Genomic DNA, 13,352 nt, shown 5'->3' with positions numbered 1-13,352 from the left:
AATTCAAGCTACTTTTGATGTGAAGAAGCAAGAAGGACACCCTGTGGCAAAATCTGGAACACTCGGTTTTTCTGCAAATGCTAGATTGATAGAAGCTTTTGCAAATGCATGTGGCTATGCATTAATATTTATCCAGGCTGTCATAAATGATTTCACATCATAGTGTTGGGGAACATGGTGCTTGTGGCAAAAACTTTAAAGTTTAATTATAATATATAATTTTTATGCAGAGGAGGCAAATGTCAGGACTTCTTTATTTTGAGTTAAGTTCTGGTCATTTTTAAAAAGCAGAGCAACTGCTTATATTATCTTGGGGTATTTTGCTTCATGTGAGGACGCTCTTTCATTATATAGGAAGCTGAATGAGAAAGTTTGCTGGGAGAAGAGTTGTTTCTATTTGAGTGTCACACTTAATTTCCTTGGTGTTGCTGCCACAAGTTGCCAGTTAGGAACCTTTGTCTTTCCCGTACATTTTATTGAAATGCCTTTGAAATACCTGTATCAGAATTGAAAACCAATAGAAGATAGACGTTTTAAAAATTATTTGAAAGGGCATTTCCAAAGTTGTTTTACACCCTCTTCATTTCACTAGGCTGCCTTGGCAGAGAGCAGTTTACCTTTGCTAAGTAACCCCGGGCTGATCAATAACGCCTCCAGCGGCCTGCTGCAGGCTGTCCACGAAGACCTCAATGGTTCCCTGGATCATATCGACAGCAATGGGAACAGCAGCCCAGGCTGCTCGCCTCAGCCGCACATGTAAGTGGGGCTAACAGACTCCATAAGGGGAAGAACCTATACGCCCATGCTTCTAAAATTTAGTAGTCTTCTGAAGTTTTGAATAGTGTAGAAGTAAAAAATACAAATTTAAATGGAGTTAAACTTCACCAGGTTCATGATATTAAAAAGTGTATCAGAATTGCTTTTAATACAGCTTTTAGATTCTCTCCAGTGTCCTGTAATGGCTGGACTAGCAGTCCTCTACAAATTCTTAGTGCTACTAACATTCTCTTGGGTGTATATAGAAGTGTCTAAGATAAGTCTTCATCTTATGGATCATTATCACAGTTTGGTTTGTATGGTGCAATAAGAATATTCATGATGGAATAAGTTGTCATAATTTTTACTACTATTACAGGTCTCTAAACCATTTATGAACTGTAGTCAAGATATTGCCCGTTTTTATAAACCGTAAAATGCAAAGTTTAACTGTTAGCCACAGTTTACATAGAAGCTAGTAAAGTGTAACTTTTTGCCTGTCTTATAAATCAGTGTAATTACATATTCAACTTTAATTACTGGTGCGTCTGTATTGGCAAGGTTTATATGTTATATTTTATGCAAGACTACGATTCCTATTAATATTTAGCAGCTAACTATATCATTAATTACTCTAAAATCTTTCCCCTACCATCTTTTTAATGGAGCTGAGAGAGTAGATGTATTAAAAATTGATGTATTGTGGATTTCAGAAATGTGTATGACACTTGAAAAAATGCCTGGCCTTATTCAATAAACCAAGCATATCAGTTTCTTGTTTACTAAAAAGTATGGACCTCGTTAAAACTTAGAGTTCAGGAGGGAAAATTAGAATCTGAATCCTGAGCAGTTCATTTAGTTAGGATGTATTGTAACTTAACGTCCATACTTCTGAGAGTTAAACATCATGTGCTTCTATTTTCAAGTTATTGAGGTAAGAACAGTACTTTCTCTCATTCTTATATTTTCTTCCTGTATTTTTTCACTAAATATCTAGTCAGAGGCCTGAAAGAGAAATATGGTCTTTCCTGGGGCCTATTTCCATTTGGCCTTTCACAGGATATTATTTTGTTTACTTTCTGGACATCTCATTTTGTTTGACATATTAACGTCTTTAAGGCTGTGTGCCTAATTGCTTTATGGCACTTTTACTCTGTCACCTCTGTGAAAAACACATGGTGAACATTAATGTATTTTATCAGGTTCCAAACCATTACTTTTTCAAAATGGAAAAATTTGTCTTTTGAAAGTGTCTTTAGATGTATTAAATAATACAAAAGAAGTAATAAAACTCGAAGTAGAAAGAACGTGAATATATGCTCTTGAGAGTAGCAGCACTCTAACATGAGGAAAGTATACAATCTGACAAAAGTTTTTATATCCCTGCTTTATCCTCTCAGCCATGCAGTGGGTAGCTTGAGACCTTTACTTTCAGCCATTCTCCTGAGTATGCTAATACTCACTCCCTGTATAAAATGCTAAAACAATAAAACTTTAAAGAGCAAACAAGAGTTAGATCATGTTTTCCCTCTTTAAAAAATACCTATTTCAGACAAATGAAATGTATTTGTAATGAAATTGTTTAAGCTATTGATGCAACTCCTTGAGCTCCTATGTGATCTATAGGGGTTGTTGTGAATTATATGTAAAGAGTATGTAGGGAGGTGGTTTTTAAAACTTGTGCCCAATGATAAGAATATTAACATTAAAAAACTGACTGACTCAATAAAATAGTTCATTAAATGCTGTATTTTAGAACCTGAAATAATAATTGGGCTAAATCACAGCATTGATAGATTAGTAGTAGTTTTTGTTTGTCAATTGCTATTTTTGACTTTTCATTTTATTAAGTTGCACTTTAATTATAAAATATCTCAGAAAAAAATAGTGTGTATAAAACAGTATATAAAAATTGAGTAATGTCCGATGTACTGCCACATTTATTGTACATTTTATGCTTGTATGAATTAATGCATGCGAGAAATATTTATGTGTCTTTTCCATACAGAATCAAAGGAAAGCTTCCCTTGGCTTACTGGAAATAGATTCAGAAAAGACAAAAATTGGAGGAAGACTAAATTTTGTCTTTTCCTAAGTTGTATAAATTATAACCATATATTTAATTATCTTGCAGAATATTGGTCAGCATTCTCTCTTTGAATCTGTTTCTGCTGCTGCCATTAACATTTTGTATATTCGATGTCAAATATTATTGATGGAATGTCATTTCAATATTCTATATCTTCATCTTTATAGAGTTTTAAGATGCTTGGAAATAAAGAATGTTAAGGCATTTAATGTACATCAAAGACAAAGAAAAAGTTTTATCTAATTCTCTCATCAAAATTTGGCTGCATATAACTGAATGCACTTCAAAGTTCTTTTAAAATTAGACAGAAGTGAAAGGTTTTTTGTTTGTTTTTTACATTTCAATAGCACAGTCATATGTCCTGAAATGAAATCACGGTATGGTCCTTGTTATTGGTGAGGGGGAGGCGAGGGGTAAATTATGCTGATGCAGTTGTTAGCAAGAGGCAGAGAGGCCTAGTATTTGAGCTCTGGTGATAGATTGTGGGGGTTCCAATCCCAGAGTTAGCACTTCATAGCTAAGATTTATTTCTTTCCTCAGCTTTCTCAGCTGAAAGTGAGCTAAGTCCTAATAATATGAACCTCACCGGATTCTTGAAAACGAAATGAGTGCCTGGAACATAATAAATTGTTCCTTGTGTTCCTCATAGTGCTGTGTTCAGAGTTACTGACATATTATTTCTTGTAATACTTCATTATTGCTATAGAGGAGATCATAAACAATATAAAAATATTCTGCATTTCAATACGTTTTTTGTAGGCACTCCATAACTGTGTGGTTACTTTCCTTGATAGTCCCTCTTCTTTTGCTTCCACCTCCTCTTATAATTCATGAAGTAAGCAGATCCCATAAAGTGAAAGAATGTAAGACAGGAGTTTATGGTAGGGAGCACCTTCCTCAGAGTCAGTGAGATAAGAGATGTTTGAGCTAAGATGTAATCTGAGGTTGGAGGCAATGAACAATTCAAATAAAAGAATATCAGCCCAGAGCAAGAACACATGATATCTGTCTGGAGAACAGTGAATACGCAGTTGACCGGAATTTGGAATATGAAAAGGGAAATAGAATTTGGAATATATGAAAGGAGACGAGATCGTTGAGTGCTTTGAAGATCAAGCTATGATGTTTGTTTTAGTCAGTATGGAGCCTGTTAATGTTATGGGCTTGAGTTTCACATAATCAGAGATGTGCTTTAGAATGAGTAATCTGAGAGTGTACTGAGTGAACCATGCCTGAATAAAACTAATGTGAGGCAGGACATTCTGAAGTTGGGAGAGATTCGAAGCAGAAAATGAATCCTTGCAGGATTCAGTATGTGACTTAAGTGCAAGACAGCCTGGGAGGGCAAGGAATCCATGACAAGACAACTGATTGAATGCTGGGGACAAAGAGGACAATTCGGGAAAATCATAGCAACTTTAAGGGCTTCCCTGGTAGCTCAGCTGGTAAGGAATCTGCCTGCCATTCAGGGAACCCAGTTCTATCCCTGACTTGGGAAGATCCGCTGGAGAAGGGAACAGCCACCCATTCCAATATTCTAGCTTGGAGAAATCCATGGTACAGTCCAAGGGGTCACAAAGAGTCAGACACAACTTAGCGCCTTTCACTTTCACTTTCGTAGCAACTTTAAAAGCCCACCAAGAGAGGGCATGAGAGAACAGGCTCGAGGGGAAAAATGGTGATGAGCTCAGCTTACCAAAATGAATAAAGGAGGGGAAAGGGCCTTAGAAAAATTTAAGGTAAAATTAAACAGATAGCTGCAGCATTAGAGAACTGAGGAACTCGATAGAGACCGTTTGGTTAATGTAAATCTAACAGCACCTGTGTTTTTGTTTGTTTTTTCCTGCTTCAGCTCTAAAGATTTGTGTAGAAATGCTTGTTTAAAAATAAGACTGTTTATCACAAAATCATTTCTCACATTCTAGAGGCAGTGCTCAAACAGATAAAGACTGTTGTGTGTGTGGCATTTTAAAGTGTTGGAATTTAGCCTCTGAATACTTTCTCCATTTGAAGAAAAAGCCATTCATTGAACCACTCATGACATATCTGAGAAGATCATGGACAGTGTATAAAAGAATGGTTTAATATTTATGTAAATATCAGTTTATCATGCTTTAATTTTGCACATTCATATTACAGGGAGCCAGTTGCTTCTCTTAATTAGTCTTGTGGGGTTTTTGCTTGGAAGGAGTCACGGCATCTGTTTACACTTACCTTATCAAATCTAGGATGTGTATATTTGTAAATGTTTATCTTTCTAGGTACTATTTGAGAATGTCTTTACATATTTCGATACAGAAATTATAACATTCAATAGTGTGCTGTCAAAGGATGCTGTAGCTCATCTGGATCTACCTATAATATTAAATAATACCTAAAATATTGATCATTAAAACATTTTTATTAAGACAATAATCAGTATCTTACTTACTGAATCCAAGAATGTAAATGTCCTTAGATTTAGGAAACAGTGAAACAAACTGTTTCTTCACTTAGTCTTTATTCAACTCCAGAATAGTAAAACATAGAGATATTCTCTAAGTTAATAGAAAAGATGTTTTGAAGCTTTACAAGAGTAGAGTAGTTATGGTTTAGTGCTTCTCATAAATTACTTTTAGAGAAAAGGGGGCCAAATTATCATCCATATTCTTCGTTTTGATACTCCATGTTTAACACCTCCTGGCTCTGTGGCTTTTTCCCTTAGACTATCCTAAATGAAGGCTTTTGCCAAACAAGTGCATTTATTTTGCCTTAACTCTTTTGCCTTTCTTCTCTACTTTTTCTGCTTTTCATTGTCCTCTCTTTTCTAAATTCTACCTTTTCTTAAGGGTCTCATCCTAGTTTTCCAGGAGGCTTTCCCAAGTAATTTTGCAGTCAGGACCTACACTCATCTCCATATTTCTGAAGAACTTGTTATGTGTACCAGCATTTGTAACTAGCATAGTGTGTGTGTGTGTGTGTGTGTGTGATTGTGCACATGCTCATGTGTTCTTGCACACATACATGCTCATTTTACAGTTATCTCTCACTTAATGGAAGATCCCTTAAGGACAGAGACTATGTTTTAGATATATTATAGTATATGAAACCCCTAAGACATTATACCAAACAAAGTAAGCACTCAGTAACCATGTGATACTGATTATAAAGAATCAAATGGGAGGTGACAGTTACTTAAAATGGTTTGATTTCAAGAAGTAATCCCTCCAAAATACAATCCAGGATTCTCTTAAAACTCTGAAGAAGAATAAGAAGAAATTTCAGAAGATGAGATAATTGAATAGAATATTAAGAGTTTTTTTTGAAATGTTGACAGTACATTTATGATTTTTTAAAAATGTTATTTAGTTAATAGGTATTTTAAAACTGTCCAAAGTTAGGGGAATAGAAAGGGGCAGGTCTTCACTGCATTTGTAATTATCCTCCTAGCCTTTGTTAAATTTTATCTTGTGGAGGGTGAAATGAAAAAGAAAACAAAAATTGTTGAGATTAATACAGTATTAATCAGATGAATATTCAAGAGAATTTTAGCAGAAAGTAAGACTGGTTAAAGCCAGGTGGAATATTATAGATTTTACCTAATAATTTTTTGAAATTTGTTTTTTTCACTCTTTTCAATTAACTAGAGTTCTAAAATTTATTTTCTACTGCTATTGTAAGAGTTCTAGAGCCATCATGGTCTAAACAAATGTAAAAGACACTTCCAATAAGAATATGAATATCTTTACAATTTATAATATCTTTCCTTCTGCACTTCAGTGCCAATATTCCCTGATTACCTGACTTTCCGGAGTTTTATAGATTATTGGCTTTCCTGGTGGCTCAGATAGTAAAGAATCTGCCTGCAATGCAGGAGACCCATATTTGATCCCTGAATTGGGATGATCCCCTGGAGAAAGGAATGGCTACACATTCCAGTAGTATTGCCTGGAGAAATCCATGGATAGAGGAACCTGGTGGGCTACAGTCCATAGGGTCACAAAGTCAGACACAACTGAGGGACTAACACTTTCACTTTTTCCTATTTTATATCAGTGTTTGCCTCTCATAAAAACTACATGAAGAGTTAAGATTGATGCTGTGTTCAGGCAGAAATAATTTGAACTTACTTTCTTCTCCCTTGTGTTAGACTTAAATGAATGAAAAGAGAAGAAAACATTTGGAGTAGACCTGGAAGGTGAACTCACACTGATAGAATCAATCCATTTCCTGTGTCCTTCCAAACCTGAAGCCAAGAGAAATTTAATGATGTACCCTCCATACTTAGTTCAAGTCAGTTTTTTCTTTTTTATTAAGCAATTGTTTCTCCTCACTCTCAATAAGTTGGCTCAGATTTGCCTTTTCTTTCTCTTGTAAAAATGTTAAATGAAGTTCCCATTTTTATGTTTTCAAATTTTGTTTCTAGAGATCAAAACGAATGTACTTTCTGAGCTGGTTTTGTGTGGAGGGCTCTATGCATAAAGCCTTCCATTGTCATGCAGTTCCCCTTTCTGATTATTAGAGTCTCCTACTGTTGAGTTTTCAGATCATTTCTTATGTGTCATTCTTGAATCCTCTTAGCCTCCATGACATTTCAAAGTTCTATCTGTTAATAGTCTATATTAGTTGCAGGTGATTATTATTGTCTCCCTCTTATTAAAGCAAATATTTGAGGTTGCAAGTTAATGATCTTCAGTATAGATTTCTGTATAGAATGTTAATATGGCTCTTATAAGACTAGAAAATAATTTTGTTGTGTTCTTCGAAGCCAGAACCTCACTCAGGGTAAGGGAATCAAAGGCCACAGCATTCACACAAAAGTATTTTAGTATTATTCCAGGACTTCAATGGAAACCACATCAGTCATTTTATTAACATGTTGAATGCAGATTCTACATACCCCAGAACTTTCTATGCATTACATGTCCCAGTTAGTCATCTTTACAACATCCTCTGCTTCTTGAGAACCTCAGTTCATTGTATAACTCCAATGATAAACTCCAGCCTCTCCTAGCAATAATACTTTGCAACCAAAGACAGCTAAAAGGGACACTGCTAGATGCCAATTATGTAGAACAGTGTTGAAAATCTAATATAAGCTGTGAATTGTCTTGAAACATAATGAAAAAGTTCAAGTATATAATATTACCTTTCTTCCTTCTATTATCTGTGGCTGCCTTAAAATTTAAATTACTATTTGTAGGCATATGTAGAATTTGCAGATCCTACACCTTTGGTTGGTGATATTTTATATAAAATCCCTACAGATCTTAGATCTCTCTGTGGATAAAAGCGTTTAAAATTGGAGTGGCTCTGTATATCAGAGGAAAGCAATTGAAAGTGACTTGAACAAGTGAAATACTCATTGTTTTCATACCTGTTAAGTCTGTACTAGTTTTGCTGATATTTTGAATTTGCATTAAGAACCTCTAAACATAAAAGCATTTTTTCCTTTACATATGTTTTCACAAATGTTTTAATTCATACTTTTTCAGTCATCTTTAATTTTCTTCCTAACATTTCTGGGCCTTATAATTTTCATTCTGTTTTAATTCTTTTTTTTTATTTAATCTCTAAACTTTTTTTTTTTTTTATTAACTTTGCTAGTTAGCTTTGAGATCTCTTTCCAAAGTGCTTGTACAGAACTTATGACTATGCCAGCTCTTTATCATCTCTCTCTTTTTTTTTAAGCATTACAAGTATGGCTCAGTAACTGCTGTTCTTTTTTACATTATTCTAGTCCCCATATGTGGCACTTACAACTCATTCTAGTTCCTCCTAATAAAAAGATCCTCCCATAGATACAGTGCCTTCAGCTAAAAAGTGCTGTATCCCCACCGTGCCAATTGTGGAAATTTGTGGGTTCCTATAGGGTTTTAAAGGATTTTTATAGAACTATACAGATGGTATCTGACATTTGTGGTATGAATCCCTACAATTTAGGCAAAGAGTGTCAAAAAATTTTTAGCTGACAGTATTGCAGCTTACTGCTTCTGCTTTATATCTAAAGAAGACACTTTGTTAGAAAGTACATCTTCGTTTGCACTAACACTGAGCCTTAGAAATTTCATTTTGCTAAGGGTCAAAAAGTAATTGACTGAATTGTTTAAAAATGACAATTATTATTCAGTATTAAATTTTTCCCTTCTAGCACCAGGGAAGAATGAAGGGTTTCATATACCCATATGGTATTTTAACTTCAGCTTTTACATAGGGATTAGGGAAGTGGATGTCTTTGGGTGACTATCGGTATTTTATGACTAAAGAATTTGTTATGTAAAGTTGACTATCATTTCAAAATATTACTTATTGTGAAGATAATTTACATAAGATATTGTTTTAATATATGTTAAAATTATATGCATTTTAACTACTTTGGGAGAATTTTAAATTTACCTTTCAGATAAGTACAACATTGTATTTAAAAACTTTGACACCAATAAAACATAGTATAAACCTCTACCTCAGGGTTCCTAAATCCCATAAGCAGTTTCTATGAGTAGGATAGAATTAACAATTTATATAAGCAACCGATGCCCAGATGATTTCACATAACTAGTGGAAGCTAACATTCTTCAGTGTGCTTACCATAATCTTAATGTTTGAGGACTCAAAATGGTGTAACATCAGCAGAGCATGTAAAAGGCAGGAGCAGAAATAATCCTTGGTCACATAATGTTATCTTACTCTTGATAAATTTGCATTTTAAACATTAAATCTCAGGTCCCTTTTATTAATTAGCAGGTCAGAGAAAGACATAATTTACTAGATTTGTAATAAAAGATAAATATTGTTTTTACTCCCTCTTCCATTCTCATGCTAAGAACTAACAGAACATAGCTAAGCACAGTTTGGAGGAAACTAAACATTGAGTCAGTCCTACAGTTTAATTTAAGCAAAAGAATAGCTCCAGCAAAGCAACAGTCTCAGAGATGAGATAGACCTAATCACACAAACCATATGTAATCCTAGGGAAGATATCTGTCAAGATATCCAAGAAACAGCTTTGCCAGGAGCGAGCAGTGGATGGGCAGCATCCCATCAGGGTAGCTTGGCAGAGGAACCAACAGTCCAGGAAAAATGTATGAGCTATGTCAGGGAGGACTGGCCAGAGCTGTAGTGCACATCCAGGACTTTGAAGTCCTGATCTTCAAGGAACCAGAACCCACATTATCAAAGAGGAATTAGAGAGAAATAGGAGCATATACTTTGTGTACCATATACTCATCCTGACATTTCTGACTGAAACTTGGTCCAAGGAACAAGGCAAAAACAGTTTTTAGATAAATGTTCAAAGGACTTATGAAGCAGCATCAAAGCTGACCTAATGGTCAAATGATAAGATATAATTTAAATTTTCTTTTATTTCTCTGGCCAGCACATTAGAAATATAAAGGTCCTTTAGACCTATACTTGAATGTTTATTTTTTTTAATATAAATTTATTTATTTTAATTGGAGGCTAATTATTTTACTTGAATGCTTATTGAAAGCTGCCACTTATGAGACACAAAATGGAAGGATACGAGTTGCATCTCAATGGGCAACTATTTTGATTCTGAGATTAGATGTGATATACTTGGTCTCCTCAATGATCAAAGTAACTACATTTGTATTTTCATTTTATTACAGCTGTTCTGATCACATCCATTACTCTTATAAATCACATAACATGGTAAATCTTAAAGAATTTAGTTGTGTTTTTTAATCATCACTACAGCAAAACTATCTGAACTCATTTGGGAATGAGCCTCCAAATCATATAAAATCCAGTTTCTTTAAACAGTGTTGCATAAATTTTAACAAATTACAGTAAAATATTGAAGGTAAAGGGAAGAAATCTTAGGGAAATTTCATATACATATATATATATACATTTGATTTATAAAATTATGTTTCATTAACCTTAATCTGCCTTTTTATTATATTTCTTAGAACTTCTATTGACTTAAAATGGAACTTTGGAACTCTACCTTGGGGTCAAATCTTTTGGGATGTAGAATAGAATTATAAACTGCATCCTAAGTATGGCAATATAGCTTATGAGAGAAAATGTTATTACGTTTATAAGAAAACAACACTCCTTTGCAATCTAACACTAAATGGCAATATAGAATATGGGAGTTATAAGATTTATTAAATATATTAGTATTAACATTGTATTCTGACTTCAAGATGAAAATTAAAATTTCTTTAGCTGTTTATCCTTAGCCATAGTGAAAAGACATGAGAAATTTGGTAGGGCATTTTCTAATTATATTCTGAATAAAGCAAACTAAACAAGATATATATGGAAAAGGAAATCACTTGTTCACTCCAATTTTTCTATCCTCTTTTAATGGCAGTACATTTCTGAGAGGAGGAATATTTTCATTTTCATCCAGAAATAAGCAGGATTTTTATTTGTTGAACCAGGATGAGGTTTGGGTACTGTTCTAATGGCAACTATGTGCAAACATCCAAATAAAAGGAAAGTCAGTTATTTCAATATAAAAATGTTTAATGTTATTTAAAGAGAAAACAGTCCTGAAAAATAATAAAATTGGAAAAATATTAAGTCATGGTAGTAAAGATCTGTTTTATAAGTTCTTGATTGATAAAATAAGAGCTAATTTATCATTTCTAGTTGTTTTTAATTATCCAATCTTCTTATTCACTTCTGTACATAAGAGAATTAAATCTTTCTCTAATGTGTGCTTCAATTTGGAATTTAAAAGTCTAGATTTTAGTAGAGGATATCAGGATTATTATATCAGAAGAATAAAACCATAAGCCTAGATAACCACGATGGGTGTGGTCACTCAGAGCCAGAAACCCTGGTCTGTGAAGTCAAGTGGGCCTTAGGAAACATTAGTAAGAACAAAGCTAGTTGAGGTGATGGAATTCCAGCTGAGATATTTCAAGTCTTAAAAGATGATGCCGTTAAAGTGCTGCACTCAGTATGTCAGCAAATTTGGAAAACTCAGCAGTGGCCACAGGACTGGAAAGGTCAGTTTTCATTCCTGTCCCAAAGATGGGCAAGGCCAAAGAATGTTCAAACTGCCCTCCAATTGCACTAATTGGATGCTAAACATGCTAGTTAAGGTAATGCTGAAAAGCCTTCAAGCTAGGCTTTGGCAGTTATGTGAACCAAGAACTTCCAGATGTACAAACTGGGTTTATAAAAGGCAGAGGAACCAGAGATCAGATTTCCAACATTTGTTGAATCATAGAGAAATCAAGGGAACTCCAGAGTAAATCTAATTTTGCTTCCTTGACTATGAGAAAGCCTTTGACTCTGTGGATCACAACAAACTGTGAAAAGTTCTTAAAGAGATGGGAATACCAGACCACCTTGTCTGTCCCCTGAGAAGTCTATATGTCAAGAAACAACAGTTGGAACTGGACATACAATAACTGACTGGTTCAAAATTGAGGAAGGAGTATGAAAAGACTGTGTATTGTCACCCTACTTATTTGACTTACATACAGAGAACATTGTGCAAAATGCTGGGCTGGATAAATCACAAGGTGGAATCAAGATTGCCGGGAGAAATATCAACAACCTCAGATATGCAGATGATCCCACTCTAATGGCAGACAGCAATGAGGAACTAAAGAGCCTCTTGATAAGGGGGAAGGAGAGTGAAAAAACTGGTTTGAAACCCAACATTCAGAAAACTAAGATCATGGCATCTGGTTCCATGACTTCATGGGGAATAGAAGGGGAAAAGTGGAAGCAATGATGGATTTTATTTTCTTGGGCTCCAAAATCACTGCAGATAGTGATTGCAGCCATGAAAGTATAAAATGCTTGCTCCTTGGAAGGAAAGCTATGACAAAACTAGACGGTGTATTAAAAAGCAAAGACATCACTTTCCCATCAAAAGTCCATACACTGAAAGCTTTATTTTTCCAGTAGTCATGTATAGAAATGAGACTTGGACCATAAAGAAGGCTGAGCACTGAAAAACTGTTTTTTTCTTATTGTGGTGCTGGAGAAGACTCTTGAGAGTCCCCTGAACTGCAGGGAGATCAAACCAGTCAATCCTAAAGGAAATCTACCCCAAATATTCACTGAAAGGACTGATGCTAAAGCTGAATTTCCAATACATTGGCCACTTGGTACAAAAGAGACAACTCACTGGAAAAGACCCTGATGGTGGGAAAGAGTGAAGGTGAAAGGAGAAGGAGCTGCAGAGGATGAGATGGTTAGATAGCATCACCAACTCAAAGGACATGAATTTGAGTAAACTCCGGGAGATAGTAAAGGAAAGGGGAGCCTGGCATGCTGTCAGTCTATGAGGTCACGAAGAGTCAGACACAACTTAGCAACTGAACAACAAGTATTTTCTTTATGACTGTATAAATAATTTTAGTTATTTAATTACTCATGTTAGCCTAAGATCAACTCTCATTTTAAAAAGTACTTCCAAAACATTTTCTTTAAAAAGAAAGCTTTTCCATTTAAAACTTTAGTTACATTTATTAGCTTATTTCTGTGATATGTTAAACTAAAATACTTTCTAAATAAAACATTATTCTAGAAG

General features: G+C 34.6%; 1 protein-coding gene across 11 annotated transcripts in view; it reads left to right on the top strand.

Annotated features, from left to right (window-relative positions):
* FOXP2 (forkhead box P2) overlaps positions 1-13,352 on the top strand; it is a 668,538-nt gene that overhangs the window by 630,733 nt on the left and 24,453 nt on the right. For all 11 annotated transcript variants that reach the window (XM_061414074.1, XM_061414067.1, XM_061414071.1 and 8 more), the window contains one exon: positions 593-756. In XM_061414074.1, the coding sequence (XP_061270058.1) occupies positions 593-756 (164 nt within the window). The remainder of the gene's footprint in view (positions 1-592; positions 757-13,352) is intronic.

Source organism: Bos javanicus, chromosome 4, assembly GCF_032452875.1.
Source record: "Bos javanicus breed banteng chromosome 4, ARS-OSU_banteng_1.0, whole genome shotgun sequence".
NCBI lineage: Eukaryota > Metazoa > Chordata > Mammalia > Artiodactyla > Bovidae > Bos > Bos javanicus.
Note: the sequence above shows the minus strand (reverse complement) of the source record. Positions and strands in the feature narration are given on the sequence as shown.